The following is a 21,133-nucleotide window of genomic DNA, read 5'->3' as shown; positions in this document are numbered from 1 at the left end:
CATGGATAGGCAGAACTAACATTATCAAAATGGCGATATTACCAAAAGTTCTTTATAGGTTTAATGCAATGCCAATCAAAATCCCAACGGCATTTCTTGTAGAAATAGATAAAGCAATCATGAAATTCATATGGAAAAATAAAAGACCTAGAATAGCAAAAGCAATTCTAAGCAGGAAGTGTGAATCAGGCGGTATAGCAATACCAGACTTCAAACTATACTACAGAGCAATAGTGACAAAAACAGCATGGTACTGGTACCAAAACAGGCGGGTGGACCAATGGTATAGAATAGAGGACACAGAGACTAATCCACAAAGTTTCAACTATCTTATATTTGATAAAGGGGCTATAAGCATGCAATGGAGGAAGGATAGCATCTTCAACAAATGGTGCTGGGAAAACTGGAAATCCATATGCAACAAAATGAAACTGAATCCCTTTCTCTCGCCATGCACAAAAGTTAACTCAAAATGGATGAAGGAGCTTGATATCAAATCAGAGACTCTGCGTCTGATAGAAGAAAAAGTTGGCTCCGATCTACAAATTGTGGGGTCGGGCTCCAAATTCCTTAATAGGACACGCATAGCACAAGAATTAATAATAAGAATCAACAAATGGGACTTACTTAAACTAAAAAGTTTTTTCTCAGCAAGAGAAACAATAAGAGAGGTAAATAGGGAGCCTACATCCTGGGAACAAATTTTTACTCCTCACACTTCAGATAGAGCCCTAATATCCAGAGTATACAAAGAACTCACAAAATTAGACAATAAGATAACAAATAACCCAATCAACAAATGGGCCAAGGATCTGAACAGACACTTCTCAGAGGAGGACATACAATCAATCAACAAGTACATGAAAAAATGCTCACCATCTCTAGCAGTCAGAGAAATGCAAATCAAAACCACCCTAAGATACCATCTCACTCCAGTAAGATTGGCAGCCACTATGAAGTCAAACAACAACAAGTGCTGGCGAGGATGCGGAGAAAAGTGTACACTTGTACATTGCTGGTGGGACTGCAAATTGGTGTGGCCAATTTGGAAAGCAGTCTGGAGATTCCTGGGAAAGCTGGGAATGGAACCACCATTTGACCCTGCTATTTCCCTTCTCGGACTATTCCCTGAAGACCTTAAAAGAGCATGCTACAGGGATACTGCCACATTGATGTTCATAGCAGCACAATTCACAATAGCTAGACTGTGGAACCAACCCAGATGCCCTTCAATAGATGAATGGATAAAAAAAATGTGGCATTTATACACCATGGAATATTACGCAGCACTAAAAAATGACAAAATCATGGAATTTGCAGGGAAATGGATGGCACTAAAGCAGATTATGCTTAGTGAAGCTAGCCAATCCCTAAAAAACAAATACCAAATGTCTTCTTTGATATAATGAGAGCAACTATGAACAGAGTAGGGAGGAAGAGCAGGAAGAAAAGATTAACTTTAAACAGAGACATGAGATGGGAGGGAAAGAGAGAGAAAAGGGAAATTGCATGGAAATGAAGGGAGACCCTCATTGCTATACAAAATTACATATAAGAGGTTGTGAGGGGAATGGGAAAATAAACAAGGAGAGAAATGAATTACAGCAGATGGGGTAGAGAGAGAAGATGTGAGGGAAGGGGAGAGGGGATAGTAGAGGATAGGAAAGGCAGCAGAATACAACAGTTACTAATAGGGCATTATGTAAAATTGTGGATGTGTAACCGACGTGATTCTGCAATCTGCATTTGGGGTAAAATTGGGAGTTCATAACCCACTTCAATCTAATGTATGAAATATGATATGTCAAGAGCTTTGTAATGTTGTGAACAACCAATTAAAAAATAAATAACTATATAAAAAAGAGAAAAAAAAGAAAAAAAATTTAAAAAAATAAAAAATAATAAAAAAAATAAAAATGTTGACATTTCTTGACAAAACAAAACAAAACAAAACAAAAAAAACTTAGTTTCCTGAGTGGAACTTTTAATCTCAGATAAAATTATGGTCTTTAGATGAACTGTTAAATTTAGGCAGAGTTTAGGGATTTCTTCTCTGATTCTTTCTTCTCTAAAATTCTCCTCTTTTCTAGTAGCTACAGTTTCTGGGAATCACACCTTTTGGTTCCTGAGGACAAAAAGATGGCAATTTTTCCACTGGTGCCCTTGCCTCCCCTAGCACTATGCCAACTATAAATGGTTCTAGGATAAAAGCTACAAAGAGAGAGAGAGAGAGAGAGAGAGAGAGAGAGAGATAATACTCACATACCTTGGTCACTGTGTTGTGGATTCTGCCTGCTCTGTTCCTGCTCAGGGCCTTCAGTCAGTTGTTTTATGTGTGCACCAGAATTTATGGTTGTTATCTGCAGAGTGTCAGTCAGTCTGACGGGATTTTACCCCCAGGAGAGAGAATTAGAACTCAGTTCCTTTTGAAATACTAAGCTTTACTCTGACTATAGTAATTATCTTTAAAACAACAACAACAACAACAACAAAAAACTAATACTCCTATTGTGAATAATTAAAGGGAAATGACTTTATTTTCTATGTAAAAATTACCTCTTTTAGGGCTGGGGTTGTGGCTCAGCAGTAGAGCACTCACCTAGCATGTGTGAGGTCCTGGGTTCAATCCTCAGTACCACATAAAAAAATAAATAAAGATATTGTGTCCATCTACAACTAAAAAATAAAATATTAAAAAAATTTAAAAAATTACCTCTTTTAAAGGGCTATCCTTTTCTGGCATTTACTTGAACAATGAATTATCAGTGATAACACGGAAGGAATAAATGTTTCCTCTGCTAGGATACACACCTGCTGTTATAGCAGTAACCATCTCCCACCCTTACTTAGTATCACAAGACCACAGCTATGATTTCTCATGAAGTGGTCTAAGAGCACTTGTTCTTAACTGACACTTCTCAGCCCACATCTGTTCAGTTCCAGCAAGAGATGAAAACAAATACAGCTGATGCTTACCAAGTCCTTCCATCTCTTGCCCATGTGTGAAGCCCTCCGACTCTCCATTCATCTCTTTCTAATAAAGAAATGATTTGACATTACTACGTGCAGTTGTTTCATTGACTATAGTATAAGTGAGGAGGACTACTCAGTGACAACTTTTGTACAATTTTGCTATTTAAAAATTTCATTATGTAAAATTTCAAACGTATCAAAAGTGGAGAGAACAATATAATGAAGTATCTTGTACCTTTAACTCTGACTCAACAATGAGCAACTTGGAGCCACCTTTATCTCTGTAAAGTGAGTAGATATCTATATCCTACTCTATCCCCTCATTCTCACATCTTTTTAATGTAAATCCCAGATATCTTGTCATGTCCTTTATAATGAGTTAAAAGATAAAAACATATACATATGAATAGAAGTCCCTCAGTATTCTGGGGGGGGGGGTTCTAAGACCTCTTGTAGATACCAAAATCCACAGATGTTCAAGTCCTTTATAAAAAATGGCATAGGATTTGCATAGAACTTATGCTCATCCTCCTGTATACTTTAATCATTTCTGAATGACTTGCAACACCTAATACCATGTAAATGCTACAGAAACAGTTGTCATACTGTATTGTTTAGGGAATGATTGCAAGGGAAAAAATGTCCGTATGTGTTTAGTACGTCTTAGGCCACACTATGTAGTATGTCAGCAAGACATGAGAATGAATGATGCTCAAACTAGTGCAGAAGAGAGACTGAGAATCTATGAAATAGTGAGAGGCTACTGTAGGGCATGCCTCATATTCCTTCTTCATGTGGATTCAACATAGTGCTCGGTGTATGACAAACTTGAGTTTTGATTTTTGGAATTTTCTAGACTTTTCTTTTTGAATATTTTCAATCTGCAGTTGGTTAAAACCTTGGATATGGAACCAGGGAATTTACAGAGCTGAAACATTTATATGTATATTATCCAGTACTTTATTTTTTTAAAAAAGTTTTAGGTTCATCACAAAATTGAGTGTAAAATCCACAGTTCCCATTCACAGCCTGTCTCTATACATACACAGACTCTCCAATCAACATTCCCTGCCAAATGGCACAATTGCTACAAAAGATGAACCTCCATTCACACATTATTAATATCCATACTCAAAGTGTACAGTGTTCCCTTGGTGTTGTACATTCTGTGGGTTTTGACAGATGTTTGATGACATATCTCCACCAATGTGGTATCATGCAGAATAGTTTCACTGCCTTAAAAATTCTGTCCTCTGCCTCTTCACCTCTCCCTTCACTCTAACTCCAGGAAACTACTGATTTTCTTACTGTCTTAATAACTTATCTTCTCCCAAAATGACATACAGTTGAAATCATGCAATCTGTAGCCTCTTCATATTTGTCTGTCACTCAGTAATATGCATTTAAGATTCTTCCATGTCTTTTTAAAGCCTCATACATGCTTCATTTTAGTGCTGAATAACATTCCATTGTCTAGATGTTTATTCATTTATCCATTTACCTATTGAAGGACATATTGGTTTCAAATTTTGGCAACTATAAAATAGCTGTTATATAAGTCAAAAGTCATCACTCCAACCAAGGTCATCTAGATTTTCTCCTGAAGCATCTTTCTAGGAGTTTCATGTTTATTTACAACTTTAATCCAGAAGAGTAAAAAAGTCTGTATCTAGATTCACTTTTATGCATGTGGATGCCCAATTGTTTAGCACTACTTGTTGAAAAGACTAACTTTCCCCCATTGTATTGTCTTTGCTTCTTTGCCAAAGATCATTTGACAATAGTTATGTGGCTCTATTTATGGGCTTTCTATTCTGTTGCATTGATTTATTTGTCTTTTTTTTTGCAATGATACATACACTGTTTTGATTACTGCAGCTTTATATTGACACACTAAATGACATGTATCATGTCACAAAGAGCTAAAACATAATTATTTTTAAAATAAAAATCACATACCATTATAACTTTTAAAATTTTAACAATTCCTATTACCAATGTTTAAATATTGATAGTGTTTAATATTTTTAATAATTAAAAAAATAATTTCCTGGTTTAATTCAGGATCAAATAGTACCCACACAATGCCATTGATTGATAGATCTCTTAATTATCTCGTCATACAAGATCTTCTCTGGCTTCTCCCTCTTTCATTCTCTTTTTCATTTCCCCTTCAATTTCTTTTTCAAAGAAATGCAGCACTTTGCTTTAGAGTTTCCTGCAATATTGATTTTGTTTAATGTCCACCAATATGTCTTTCTACTCCTGTACTTCCTTTCTATAAACTGTTAAGTAGACCTGAATGCTGAAGTTTGACTTTTGGCAAGAATACTTCATTGGTATATTTTAAACCTAGCTTCTAGATAGGAAAGGTAGCAGAATACAACAGTCACTAATATGGGAGTATGTAAAAATGTGATGTGTAACCGATGTGATTCTGCAATCTGTATTTGGGGTAAAAATGGGAGTTCATACCCCACTTGATTCTAATGTATGAAATATGATTTGTCAAGAGCTTTGTAATGTTGTGAACGTCCAATAAAAAAAATAAATAAACCTAGCTTCTAATTGGGCTATGAAAGATTATTTCCTGCATGCTCGACCTGACAACTTTGGCAACTGCAGATGTAGAATGAGTTCATAAGATTAAATAGCCTACACTAATACTCTTTCTGACTTCTAAATATTACAGTAAATGATTGTACCTTAGGACAAATCTGAAGACTAAGTACACGTAAACACTCATGGTGTTATGAACAAGTAAAACATACAAACAAAAAGTTAATCTGAACTTTCAGTTATGAATGGCAGATTAAAACCACATTAACCTTTGCTCTTCCAAAACTCTACAAAAATGACAGTATAAGATAGGGGTGTAGGTGTGTGTATGTGTGTGTGTGTGTATGTGTGTGTAATATATGCAGTATATATCCTTAATATAGGTCTATGCACACAGGGTTTACACTGTGTAACATTTATACACAAAGAGAAGTAACACAGTTGGATAAAAAATGGTATAATCCATAAAGCAAAAGAGAATAGAAAACAATGGCTAGAAAAGTCTGAAAGCTGTACAATAGATGAGTGAGTGGAAATTGATTCATAAGATCTATACAAGTTATATCCCAAATTGACAGTATTAAAAACAAAAATGCAAAATCTGAAGGTCTTACTGCAAAATTCCCAGAAGTCTCAAGAATTTGTGATATAGGAACCTCTGGAAGTGGGGACAAACTCAGGGTTAAAAAACATATGATTAGGGATGTGAATGTAAAACAAACATCCTTGTCTAGCATGCAGGAGGCCTTGTGTTCTATAGGGAAAAAAACAAAACAAAAAGTCAGTCTGAAGGTGTTTAAGAAACAGCTAACTGTTCCAGACTTCTTCCTCCTCCCCACACAACTGGGCACTGCCCTTGATATTCCTACCACCATATAAGTTAGAGCTTTATTCTCGTGGGAGGCCGAAGGTAGAAGGTTAAATAAGGAATATCAGATCCAGTTGAGAGCAGGGATACTCTCTACCCAAGCTGACCTCCAACCCCTTTTGCTGCCACTTGCCTCCCAGGGTGCTGATAGCTGCTAAAACCTTCTAGGAATGAGATTGGAAGCACCTTCTCTGGGAATCTGATCAACCCTAGAGAAATTACCTATATTATGAAAAATGAGCTAAAGATAATACAGTCGTGGGGTTCCTTAGTGAAAAGACCCATCCCATCCTAATTGAAGCACTCAGTTGATAAGCACAATCTACTGCACGGGGCTCACAATCCTGATCAGCTTTGAGTTAAGTGTGAGTATATAACCAAAATTCACTAGAAATATAAACTTTTAGGTATTTAATGCATAGAATAAAGCAAACTGACGACTATGCAAACAGAAAGAAAAACTAATAGATTATTCTTCTTCCCAGAGAAATAATAAGACTCTATAAATTGGAACATTCAGAGAACAACAACCTTCTTGTCAGCTTAAAAAAATAGCAGAAATTAAACTCAATAGAAAGACTGAATGGTAAATGTGAAAAATTTTTCAGAAAGTAGAATAAACAGAAAACAAGAAGGAAAGATTTTTAAAAATCTTGACAAGGTCAATGGGATTAAAAAAAATAATTCAATAAAATTTCCTAGAATTTAAAAGCATTAAACTTATCACTAGGAATAAAAGAGCATCATATCCATAACATTATAAACTGTCAGAAAACTAGGAGAAGGATAAAATTCTATAGCAAAGAGAGCTAAAGGCAGAGAGATTGGAGAATAATGATATAAGGCTTTTGAATTTGAGGGAAAATGACTTCCATCCTAGAATTCTATACCTAACTAAGCAATCAATAAAGATTTTCTTTAGATGTTCAAAGTCTCAAAGAAATTTACCTCTTATATTCTTTTTTTTTTTTTTTCAGGAAGTTACCAGAGGCTAGGTCCAACCAAGTACGGGAGCAAACTAAGAAAGAGGAAGACACAAGATACAGAAGTGGTGGATCCAACACAGGAGAGAAACAGGGAAATTCCAGGTTGATGACTTTAAAAGGAGGACCCAAATGCAAGGCCAGTCCAGGGAGCAACCAGTCCAGGCTGTGACGGGCTAGAAGGCTGTGAGGGAAGTTGTTCAAGAAGATGAACTTGATAAAATACTTATGTGTGTGAATATATCACATAGACATTTGCACATTTTGTATGAAAGGAGTTTGGGGATAAAGGAAAACAACATGGAATACATAGAAAATACAAAAAACTACAGAACACATCACAGTCTAAATTGGTTTAGCATATAACAGTCATGATAATCTGAACACTGAACATGGAACCAATCAAAATAAACACATTGGGAGTAAAGTTTAGAGAAGGGTGTGTGTGTGTGTGTGTGTGTGTGTGTGTGTGTGTGTGTGTGTTTGAGGCAATAAGAAAGGAGAGAGCTAAATTCTCATATTCTATTGTAGAAAGATCATAGAGCCCAAAACTTACAATTAAGAAGTAGCATTATAAACTTTTTAAGGAGTGACAGAGAGGCAAATACCAGAAGACTCAGATGAGTTAGGAGAACTAAAAGTGGATGGCTTTAGAGAGTAGACAAAGTGGGTAAGAAGGATAGAGGGACTGTCCACAACCAGCTCTGTGAAATCATTTTCTTTATGTATTTAATTTAAAAACATGAAAAGATTCTCTGACACATTTGCTAACAGTTTCATCAATAACATTCAACAACTATTTCCTAGCTATTCATTACCAGCTGCTGGGTTGGGACCCCTGTCTACAGACAAGGATGGTCCAGTGATTACTGGATGTGGCACAGTGCACAGTAGTCCATGAGAGAAGGGGATGGGAAATATGGCTGTACAGAACCCAACCTGACATTCTGCTGTTTGTACTTACCTAGGCACAGACTGATTTCAGAAGCTGGGCTGAGACTCAGCCAAAGGTTGGGCAAGAACATCTGTTGTAATAGTTCAATAGACAAAGAGGCAAGGGCAGCAGGAAGTGATTAGGTACCGGGAAGAAAACTAACATTAGAGAAGCTGAAGAAAGAGCCCAATAAAGGAGTTTCACTTTGGTTTTTAAGGCAGAGATACTCAGTGACACTCAAGGAAGAGGCAGTTCTTTTCTCTGGCCTGCTTTATTACTCTCATTCTAGTCATTTACAATTTTCTTAATGCCAAGTTTATTGACTATTTCTCAATATTCTTCTTTTGACATCTAACTCTTTTGACTTTAATGATTGGTCTTGGTTCTTGGGGCTCTGTGCTTAGTTAAAGTGTTTATGGGCTGGTGGGACAGGAACAGTAGTTTAAAAATGTGAGGAAATAATAATGCTAAAATCAATATCAACAGTGATCACAATAACACAATCAGTGGGACAGCAGCCACTGTTAAAAGACAGAAACACACTGGCTCCAGTGCTTGCCTGGAGTTTATAAACAGAAGGACATGCTAACTTTCTTTTGGATTTCATTGGCCACCATAAGTACATGTAACCCAAAGACCCAAGTCTTGTCCATAGATTTTATTTTGGCGGGGGGAAAGCGGGTACCAGGGATTGAACTCAGGGGCACTCAATCACTGAGCCAGATCCCCAGCCCTAGTTTGTATTTTACATAGAGACAGGATCCCACTGAGTTGCTTAGCACCTCATTTTTGCTAAAGCTGGCTTTGAACTTGCGATCTTCCTGTCTTAGCCTCAAGAGCTGCTGGGATTACAGGTGTGTGCCACTGTGCCCAGTCATAATATATTTGTTATTTATTTATAACCTGACAAGTACAAAGAGGCTTTTTTAGAGTGATATATATGATAAAATTCAAATGTGGGTAAGAGAAATGAGATAAGATCAGCACACAAAAGGCAGAATGGCATATAAATATAAATACACACACATACCAGCATTTAAAGCAAAGTGAAAATCATTGCAACTGCTTCTCTAATTGAGGTACTCTGTAAATATTAAAAATTTTTAGATTTTCAGAGCAGTTTATAAATCCATATAAAAATCTTTATAATAATACTGATAGATAAATGTTCAATGACAAAAATATATTTAAGTTTCAGTATTCATAATTTCAGTATTAACAATTGTGCTAAGCATACAAATGTGAGATTTAATTATTTTACTATAATTATTCTAATTATCTGGAAACCAGACTTGATTTAAAAACTATTTGGAATAGTAACTTTTCAGAAAACAAATTATAATACTCCTAAACAACAACTAGACTATCCTACAGTATATTCATAAGAGAAACATATACCACTACCTTGTACTTGAATCAGAATTAAAATACAACTATTTTTAATTCATTCTCTTAAAGAAAAATTCATGCAAGGATGACACAGAAGTGGGAATGAGTCAGTAAGCTGTGCCTACAGCAAGTATGCTTGTTTTGCAATGCCCAAATCATTTCTAGAACATGCCACTTTCATGGTACACTGATATAGAAAGTCTTAGTAAAATCAAATTATTTCTAATAGTCCCTTAGCATTTAAAATGAGGCCTACTTAGCTAACTCACATGAAGCCAAGCTGACCCACATAGACGTGGATCTGTTAAAATCAAAATGCTACCTGCAGATGAAAGCACCTTGGACACCTCCATTTTTTTTTTTTCTCAGCTGTCTCTGTGAAACTTGTTGTAGGGTCTGATTTAACTCTCAACTTTCTTCTAACTTATGTCATGTTCCTCCATCTCCACTTAACCACTAAACTCATCTTCTGTAACATAAGTAGCTCTTGAAATCCCCCTTTCTTCCAAGAAGTCCCCCCCCCCCCCGACTACTTGGAATAGCCTTCCTTGAACTCCCTCATTTGGGTATGGGATTTTTATGCTATACTTCCCTCCATTCTCTGAGCCATAACTTATTCCTATGTTGCTGAAGTTTATTAGCCTCTTGCACTTATGTGTTTCCCTTGAACTGTGTCCTCAGCTGGGAGGAAGAACTGGAGTAGTAGTAAAGCAGCAATGAGGTCAGGAAGCCAGAGGGTATGAGTGTGAACATGGGTCCTGCCACTTACCAGTCTTATTGTCTCAAGAGAAGTCACCAGATAGGAAAGGTAGCAAAATACAACAGTCATTAATATGGTATTATGTAAAAATGTGGATGTGTAACCGTTGTGATTCTGCAACTTGTATTTGGGGTAAAAAATGGGAGTTCATAACCCACTTGAATCAAATGTATGGAAGATGATATGTCATGAGCTTTGTAATGTTTTGAACAACCAATTTTTTAAAAAAAGAGAAGTCACCAACCTCTCTATGTTTAACTGGACAAAGGAGGTGACCCAGCCTACAGTTATCATAAGCTGTTGTGAGGATTAAACAAGGTAATGTAGTAAAACAGCAAGCATGTGGCAAGTTCCCAACAAAAGATTTAGTGGGACACCTGATAAATGCTTGCTGACAATGACTTGACAAACATAGCGTAGACCAGCATTTAAATGTTTATTTTTGAATTAAAACTAGACAGATAAAGCAGTTTTATAACTAATGAAAATGTTGAAATAGACACTTGGGTAAAAAAAATGTTAACTACATCTCAGAGTGAAGAAAGATTCTTTATTGGCTGAACATACTGTACTAGATATTTAAAATAACACAAACATTCAAGATTGCAGTTTTATAATTTAGTTCACAGTCATGCTAGATACAATGGTTAACACACTCAGGAAAGACAACATTCTGCATACATTAATTTATCAAGCCACGTCTGTAAAAGATTAAACTTTTAATGTCCAGTTATTGTGAGTCCACCCAAACATCAAATTAACAAATACAACATTTACTTATTTCATATAATTCTGTATATTGCTATACTGTGCTCTAAAATTACTTGTATTACCAAAGACATTTATTTCAGCAATTGAAAAATAGAATTCTATATCACCTACAGAAAAATTTGAAGACCTTGACAAGTAAACCACAATTGGAAACTGTTTTCTGAAACAGAGGGTAAAATGGAGTTAGGTGAGAGAAGCCACTTTGTCACAGTGACCTGAACCTATTCTGGTAAGTCCAGTCAGTAGTGAATCACTGCCTTCTGACCCAGGGGTGTCTTTTTCAGAAAACACTGACTATGCCAGAGTAGCATCCTTTCAGCTCCGGGGCAAGATTTTTCAAAGGCTAAGAAGTAGTGGAGAAAGTAAATCACTAGAATCAAAAGCAACAGGCAGGAGTGCCAGCTGTCCCCATGTGCCTGGCTTGTTCTTTAGGTGACATTGAAGATGGTGCTGTCCTGACAGTGCCTGTGAGTTTGGCATAGAGTCTGGCATTCACATCCCATCACAGATAACACACAGGTCCTCAGGAATCAATGACACACCAATGCTAAGTGACACACATCGCACACATCAAATCAAAAAGAGTGAGAACAACAACAGAACAAATGCAAAAGGTGTTAAATATTTAGTACTGTGAAAAATAAAAACTGGACAACAAAATGCAAAGTTAATTCATGAACCACTTTTTAATGCAAGACCATAAATTTACCCCAAACCCACATGAATTAATGATGTAGGGCCATCTGTATGAAATAAGGTTTTAAAGTACAGCTGTGCAGTTTAGGATAAAGTCCCAAAGATGTCTAAATATAACTTTCAAATTTCTTATCAATCTCTTCATGGATCTTATAAACTGCTGACATTAAAAGTCTATTAAATGATACATATAGAAATGCTTTCAGACATACCATGTGCCATCTCAAAACATTCCCTAAATAAGCTGCTCCTCCCACAACACTCACCAGGCAACATTTAGCTGAGGCAAAAATAAAATAAAATAAAATAAAAATAAAAACAAAGTATGTCAAACAGTCATATAGAACCTTATTAACAACAACAACAAAAGGGCACACAAAAAAATCACTGCTTGGGTTTTTCAAATACTGTCATTTTGGTTGAAAAAAAACATACATTAATTTCTAAGCTTCTAAGGTGTGGGGGGAGGTGTACAGAGAAATTGCAAACACAGTGCTCTATACACCTAATACCTTTAGGGCACTTAGAAAGTGAATATTCTTATTACATGTTATCTTTCTGGACTGCCCTTCTTTTGCAGGTATTTATGTTTTCATCATGGTTGAAGAAGCAGCTTGGAAACAGGTAAGCTGCAAGTGCATACTGCTCTTGAACTTGTTCAGCAGCTCTTCCAGTAACCTGCAGGGAGGAGACACTATTTCACAGCCTGACAGTGAGGGTGGCTTAGCAACCTAAGCAAACAAGTAGGGAGCCAGCTTGCCGAGCTTTGCCTTCTGCTTGATGTTTTTAGAATGAAGCCGAAAAAGTCATTATCTATTGATTCTTAATAACAGAAACAACTCAACCAAGGAAGCTGGTCTAAAGAATATATTAATATACACATTGTATTTGTATTTAAAAATGTCCCTCTTGTCCCATTCCCCTAGATTAGATTTCTCCCCTAAAACAGAGTAATATTCGGACCTATTTTTTAAAATTCACTGTAAACATTTTGAAAAATATTAAAATTCACTTTTTGTTATACATTTCTATGAAAGCTAATAAACACATATAGTAGTCTACCTGTTTAGGAGACAGAAGAGTTCCATCATCCTTTTGTAGTCAACCTTTACTTCTAAGCTCACACCACAGCAACCCTGACTTCTTTTTTGTTATTTTCTGTCCCTCTAATCTTCCATTTTGTCTTTAACAAATATTGGAGCATGGTGAATAAAAGTAGCAAGTTAAACACCAGGGGAAACAGGGTTAACTCTAGCTCCTCTAGGAATATCATTCTGCTATGATTCTCAATTGTTTCCCTACTTGGTCTGATATATTCACATAATTTTAAAGCTAGAAGAAACCTTAGAGCTCATCTGATACAGATGAAGCAACCAAGGCCTGAATTTCATGGTACTAAAGTCAGGAGATTGTTTCATGGTAGAACAATGCTCAATATTAGAACATTATCTTCCATAGTACATTAAAATATAGTCCTAATCTGGGATTATGTCAGGGTGTCTGTTGCTCCAGACTCAAATGTACCAGGCTTCTGAGCCATGCTCCATTTATTTAAAATAGAGGTGACTGCTTTGATCTTTTATCATATTTATTTTAAAGAAATAAACAGGGTTTGTTATAAATTCAGTTAGAAGTCAAAAGTTAGTGAGAGAAGAAGAAAGTAGGAAAATGGAAGCAAGGGCTGTTGGTGTGGGCACTGTTTGTTCATATATCTATCTGCTAGTGTGAGAAACACACAAGGGATTGCACTGGGGATCACATAAACTGGGTAGCTGGTCTGTTCCCCCTTCTTCTAAGCCCTGTCCACTCTCAATCTCATGTGACAGTGCCTCCTATTGGTTAGTTCCTGATGTTCTGTCTGTGCTCTGAGTTCCCACCACATTCCCCTGTGCTAGGGAGCCCAGCCAGCCCCATGTGCTTCCCACTGCACCCTGATGGATCACATGCAAAGGTGGGTGAACTTCAGCTTCAACTGGTGAGGAAGCAAAGAGCTACAGCATTTCAGATGCTTCAGTTGATGCTAAGTTAGACAGCTTCCTGGCCTAGATTTTCTCTCATGTCAGAATTCTTGTTATTTGAGTAATAAAATTTAAATACAGGTTGAGATCATTACTGTGGTAGTAATGAAATATATACAATTTTATGATGCCATATTGTATAAATCTACTTTCTTCATAATTTTTATTTTGTAGAGAATAAAGTATACACTATTAAACTAGTCATAAAGAAAAAAAATACTGAGTTCTGCACTTTACTACTCTGCCCTCTTTATTATATTCTTAAATATATAAGCCAATAATATAGTGTAAGTCAAATGAGTTTTCTTTGGATATTTTCAGTCACTTAAAATTCAAAAAGTCTTAATTTCTAAATTATCTTAAACCTAAAAGAAAAGTCTTACCTTATTCTGTCACTTGGAAGAAAAGCAAGATACAAGTAACTTGGTACAGCTATTAAATACTGCTCCTCCTTAAATCCACATTATCATCATCATCATCATCATCATTATCATTTTTAAAAGTTCTTCAGATAACAAAACCTTGTTCAATACACCTAACTATCGTCTGAGGACAGCACAGAGAACTTACTTCTTATCTGCTCCACTTGCAAGCTGAGGCAGGGCTTCCAGGGCCTGTTTAAAACTAGACCTGGAATAAAAGGATAACACTTAAGCCCAAACAATTCAGAGTTCTGAGGGAATCAATTAAGAGGATCACTTAAAACTTCTTAAGCACATCTTAAGTATAAAGAAACCAATATAAGCCAGTGAAGCAAGTGGAAATATGAGAAAAAGTAAAAGTGAAAAACAACAGAAAAAGTAAAAGCAAAAGTGAGGCTATGGTTACTAGACAGAGGCTTCACAGGAGCAGGGTCAGAAAGACTCAACTGGGAAATGAAACGTCACCTGAACAAAAGGGGGCTATTCATGGGAGAGGCGGGCTTAGTGTGGACATGTTCTAAAAAACAAGATCTTTTTTCTTTTTTTTTTAAACAAAACTGAACTACAGATAAAGTAACAGGTATGAGAAGAAGGAACTATAAAGAAATGGGAATAAGCTTGTAAAATATGACATAAGTAAGGACATTATAGTATTGCCATGTATAGGGCCTGATTTACAGTCAGTATCTTATAATAACTAAACATGGTCTTCACAGGATTTAGCTATTATATTTAAAATCTGTAAGAAAATGGACAGATGTCTATATACTTTAAAAAGGCAACATAATTTCTTTATATGAAAAGAACAAAAGGAATACATTTAAGATCCTCATATTTTGGTAGACTTTTTTTTTTTTTTTTTGTATCCATTGAATCCAGGGACGCTTTACCACTGAATCACATCCCCAGTCCTTTTTATTTCTTATTTTGAGACAGGGCCTCCTTAAGTTGCTGAGGCTGCCTTTGAACTTGTGATCCTCCTGCCTCACCCTCCCAAGTCTCTAGAATTACAGGCATGGGCCAATTGCACCCAGTTTGTTATGCTTAACTTTTCCAAGTAGAAAGTATCAGAAAAATCACTGAACCAAATGAAAAACATGTTAGGAGAAAATATTTGGTACTAAAATGTACTGTTCACTAAGAAAAAGTTCTGAGGATTTTCAAATCTCTAATGACTAGTCAAACGGAGGAAATAAATGTAATTGGTACTATTTTAAGATGTTCTGTGATTTTGTATTATAAAAACATCCTCATCAATCTACCAGGAAGTATATTTTTGAGCAATGTTTCTTAAACTAGGAGCAAGTGCTACATTAACATATAAAGAGAAGAAAAAGTTCCAACAAAGTCATAAAAATGGGCGCTGGGAATCTTTAGTTGTACCTGAGACAGAAGTGGGGGCTTGAAGGGGTCCTTATTGGTATACTCAGCCTTCCCAATAGTTATTTGGTTCTCCTCTTTCCTGGGATGGTGGGAAGGCACTGCCATTATCTCCACCATCATCTTGTTTCTTATAAACCTCTTTCAAAAAACTTGAGAGAAATGCAATACTATTGTTCTTCGCTGTCACTATTACAATAACAATGGATAATGATGACAAAGGTTATACTACCTAATACTTGTGGGGGCACCAACAGTTTAGAAGGTAACTTGATATATTTTATTATTTCATCTTCTCATAACTTTGCCTAGGGATGCACGTTGAGCTTCCCCAATCAAAAATCTGAAATTCAACATGCTCCAGAATTTGAAACTTTTTGAGTACCAACATAATGCCACAAATGGAAAATTCCATAGCAAGCACAAAATATATTAAAAATATTGTATAGAATTAATTTAAAGCTATGTATTTAAGCCATATATGAAACAAATGAATATCGTGTTTAGACTTGGGTCTTAGCCCTAAATACCTCATTATGGATATGAAAATATCACAAATAAAAAATAATTCTAAATCCAAGCATTTTGGATATAGGGTACTCAACCTGTATTATCTTCTTTTTCTAGATGAGGAACTTAGGCTCTGTAAATTTTAGTTCTTGGGGAGAAACAGGCACTCAGAATAAGCAGATGTGGACTGGGTGCTTTTTATCGTCTATATAGCACTTGGTGCTATATAGAAAAATGATGGTTGGGAAAAGATACAGTTGTACACAAACATGGGAGTCTTCTAGAAATAAATTCTGACAATCAGGAATGAAAAGCTAACTTCATTTGTTTAGAAAAAAAAAAATTTAAGTCTTTTCAGGTATAATGATATCAGTAAGAATGATGGCATAAGCCAGCTTATCAACACTGGAAATGAATAAGTATATTACAGTGTCCTTAAATATTTGATTTGCATACCACTTGTCTTCTCAGGCACAGAATTACAGTATTTTCTAGGTAATATTGCAAATGTGGTAAATCATTTTGTAAAGGCAACTGGTAGCTCTGTTTCACTTCATCTACTGATATTTCAATGGTAGGAAATCCTGACTTTCATTCAAAACAGCTAAAAATTATCATCAAATTTCCACTACAAAATTTTGTAGAGAAACCACAAGGCTTCCTCTTATACTGATATTTACAACATTCGAGCTGTCCTTCTAATCTGCTATGAACAGAATAAACCTCAATTCTTCTTCGCTTCTTTTTTGAGATGTAATTCTCTACCATATAATTTATGATAGTAAGATTTATCAGTAATGAAAGAAACACATAAAACTGTATTCAACACCTTTTCTTTATTTTGTGCTACAAAGAATTGATCTTGAGAATACTTGGTTTATTGTAGGCTCGTACTGTGTAGCTAAAAAATTGATCAAATATAATCTTCAGCGCAAGTTTTTGAGCTTTTTTACAAAGCATGTAACACACTAGTAAAACAACCTTTTTAAAAGCAGACATGAGAACACTTGACATCTTACTTGCTTTCAGGTGTCAGGTAAATGGCCACAGTATCCCTCAAAGCACAGATCTCAAGTCTTGCCTAGGATGAGGGAAGGACAGAGAGACAATAGGAAGCTGTGTTAATTTTCAAATGCACACAAGTACTGAGGGGAACAGTTTCTCCAGTCTACTACCCACAGGACAGAGTGGACATGGTGGCAATTAGTTGCAAAAAGACTTTCTAAAAACTGTATAAAGAAATTGTCTACAATAAGATTTTTGTTTTTAGCAAAAATTAACTTGAGTCAAGTTTGATTATGTGCAGAGAGCTTTATACCTCACATGAAAAGTACAAACCATGCAACGATTTTCCAGCAATCGGTATTTACTATCTGACTTGTAATGTGCCTGCTAGTCTGATGGTGACAGGAAGGAAACTCTGAAACAGTGGCCCTGAGGGGCCCCTCCCCCACAGTGGGGGAAGTCTAAGGACTTGCTTCTTCAGCTAATGCCCTTCCAAGCACATGGTTTCCTCTCAAAAGCTAAGCTGCACTCTACAGATTTAATGCAATCCCTATTAAAATCACAGCTGTGCTTTCTTAAAAATGGAAATTAACAAATTGATCCTAAAATTCATATGGAAGTGTAAGGGACATAATACTGCCAAAACAATCCTAAAAAACAGGAATATATTTGGAGGACTCACACTTTCTGATTTCAAACTTACTACTGTGCTTCAGTAATCTAGTCAGCGTGGTATCAGCACATGACAGGCACTGAGATGAAAGAACAGAACTGAGGGACTGAGGGACTGACTAAACCATTACACTTATGATCAATTGGTTTCAACATGATACCAAGATCATTCAGTGGAGAAAGAAGAGATTCTTTAACAAATAATGCTGGGACAACTGGAGGTTGAATTTCTTCTTTAGTATGAAAATCAACTCATAATAAATTATAGATCCCAACTGTAGGAGAGAAAACTATAAAACTCTTAGAAGATGGACCGAGATTGTGGTTCAGTGGTATAGAGTGCTTGCCTAGCATATGTGAGGCACTGGGTTCGATCTCCAACACTCTATAAAAATAAAAAAAATAAAATAAAGGTATTGTGTCCATTTACAACTGAAAAATATTTTTTAAAAAATTCTTAGAAAAGGAGTTGTTATGGTTTACATATGAGCTATCCCCCAAAAGCTCATGTGTGAGACAATGCATGTATTTCATATATGAAAATTTCAGAACAGACAAATCATAGAGATAGAAAGTTGGTGGCTGTCTGTGGTAGGGAAGGAGACTTATAAGAAAATGGTAGGAGTGACTGCTAATGAGTCTGGGATTTTTGGTGGGTGATGAATATTATGGTGATGATTGGGCTATTCTTTGGATACACTAAAAATCCCTGAATTGTTATTCTTTTTCTATTGTAGGCAAACTACATGGTAAATGAAATTACCTACATAAAACAAACAAAAGAAAGCTAACCTAGGGTTCACTTCCATGCAAGGACACATAAGCCAGGGTTCCCTGGTGCTCCAGACTGTACAGTGATGACACCCACATACTTGCAATGCATTCTCTAATTTCTCTGTCCTGACAATGGGCCTTGGAGGAGCATTTATAAAAAACAAAACAAAACAAAACAAAAAACACCCTATTCTCAGGAGTATAACAAATAATGTAAAAGAATAGCAAAAGGCATAGCTAATTTATATAAGATCAATTTTATTTAGTGACTTCTTCTGTTTGGAAAAAAGTTGTTTGGCTTCATTTTGCAGTGTTTAAAAAACTAGAAAGCATATGAAATTTTCGTCTCTACTGTTTAAATTCTAGTACAGGCAAACAACAATAACAACAACAAAAATTACAAACAGAACTAGAGGAAAATATTAAAGGGAAAAAATGTGGTAGAATGCTTAGCTGAATATCTTAGGAAACAGATTAAACTGATGTAAAACTAATTTTCAGGTAGAAATTTTATTCCATCAAAGTGACAGGGTATTTCAATTAACCTATGAATTATGCCAATTATAAAAGCTATAGCTACTTAAATAATATATATACAATTGTAAGCCAGAAAATGTCACAATAAAAGATCAGCCAAATTGTCACTCTCTTCTTGCTCTGGGGAAGGTTCTGGATATTGGCCCATCTGTAAGTGACTGAAAAATGATCCTATAGTCCCTATCCAAGATACCTGCTCCAAAGAAGGGAGTTCTAACAGTCATTCTTACCAGGAAAGGGTGAAGGTGGGAGTTTAGACTCACTTGATCTTTTTCAAAATATAAAATGCCTGCTCATACCCTCAGAGGGATTCGTAATGTCAGAGAGTAGAATAGTTATAGTAGCCAATAGTCTCCTGACTTGTACACCTCAAAAAAGCTCCCCATTGATGCTAATATATCTTCCCAACCTTTGCCTGCTGGATCTCTGTGGGATTTAGCCATTGAGTAAATGAATTGCGGAGGTAATTTGCAGAGAGGGCAAACTTTAGTTATAATTCTAAGACTGCTGAGGGCCAGAGTAGTTACTGAATCTTCCTTCAATACTACAAAATTCACCTACTAATTATCTTTCATAATGGAACAATTATAATAATCATGACCTTTCAACTTATACTATAATATCAAAGGGCTGATAAAACCAATTTCTAGAGAAAACTGGTGGCAAATGGAAATGCAGCATAGGTTTTTGTAACTGATTTCCCTCTAACCAAATTAATAAGTGTTGTCTATCCCTTTTCCATAATATATATTGAGAGAGAGAGAGAGGGGGGGGGGAGAGGAAAGAGAGAGAGGGAAAATTTCCAAAAGTACAGACTTCTAAAGAATTTGACAGTGACTACCTGTGTACTCAGAGGTTCTACTATTAACATTTACTTGATATACTGCATTCAGCAAAATGTTCCTGAGATTCATCAGTAGTTTTTTTCTCTTTAATGCTGAAGAGCATTTGGGTCTATGAACATATTGCAATTTGTTTATTCTGTTGATGGACATCATGGACACCTGTGCAGTTTCCTGTTTGGGGCTACTATGAAACAAATTACTATGAGCATTCTTACATGCTTTTTTTTTTTTTGAGACAGATATTTTTGTTCTGGTTATCACAAGGTTGGAATAGCGGGGTCATAGGGTATGCATATGTTTACTTTTAGAAGAAACTGCAAAAGCTTTCCTCCAAGTTGTAGTACTTTATGTTCCCAGCAATGTGTAAGAGTTCCAGTTCCTCCACATTTTGCCAACATTTGGTAAAGTCAGTCTATCTTGGTAGATGTCTACTGGTGTCTTTCTACAAAGTAAACTTTTATTTCCCTGATCATCCTTTACTGACTCTTTTACTCTTTTGGATATCTAGTTACATACATGCTAACTAAACCTCTGACAATGTCCCAGGAATCCCTGGAGTTCTGTTTATTTTTTTCCAATTATTTTGTCTATGCTATTCCCATCTAGTAGATTTTAAAAATTTCATTCACTTTATTTTTCCATTTCAAAATTTCTATTTGGTTCCTTTTTTAGGGTAACTATTTCTCTACTGATATTTCATACCTATTGGTTCATTATGAGCATATTCTCCTTTATGTCACCGAACATAGCTGCTTTAAAATTCTTGTCTGCTAATACCAACAACTTGATCATCTTATGGTTGGTCTCAGTTCATTTTCTTTTCATTAAGAATGGGTTATGTTGGGCTGGGATTGTGGCTCAGCGGTAGAGCGCTCGCCTTACATGTGCAGGGCCCTGGGTTCGATCCTTAGCACCACATAAAAATAAATAAGTGAAATAAAGATAATGTGTCCAACTACAACTAAAAAATAAATAAATAAAAATGTTTAAAAAGTTAAAAAAAAAGAATGGGTTATGCTTTCTCTTGTTTTATCAGT

At 35.8% G+C, this 21,133-nt stretch overlaps 1 protein-coding gene across 2 annotated transcripts in view; it reads right to left on the bottom strand.

The window, feature by feature from the left end:
• Positions 1-10,888: 10,888 nt before the first annotated feature.
• The window catches only part of EXOC2 (exocyst complex component 2), a 212,368-nt gene continuing 202,123 nt past the window's right edge, over positions 10,889-21,133 (bottom strand). For both annotated transcript variants that reach the window (XM_081293718.1, XM_081293719.1), the window contains 3 exons: positions 17,283-17,344; positions 14,522-14,581; positions 10,889-12,611 (listed from right to left, as the gene is read on the bottom strand). In XM_081293718.1, the coding sequence (XP_081149844.1) occupies positions 12,518-12,611; positions 14,522-14,581; positions 17,283-17,344 (216 nt within the window). In that variant the 3' untranslated portion in view covers positions 10,889-12,517. The remainder of the gene's footprint in view (positions 12,612-14,521; positions 14,582-17,282; positions 17,345-21,133) is intronic.

The sequence above is a fragment of the Spermophilus citellus genome (assembly GCF_964194105.1).
Source record: "Spermophilus citellus genome assembly, chromosome: 5".
NCBI classification, from domain to species: Eukaryota; Metazoa; Chordata; class Mammalia; order Rodentia; family Sciuridae; genus Spermophilus; species Spermophilus citellus.
The sequence above is the reverse complement of the archived record's forward strand: the minus strand, read 5'-3'. Positions and strand labels throughout refer to the sequence as shown.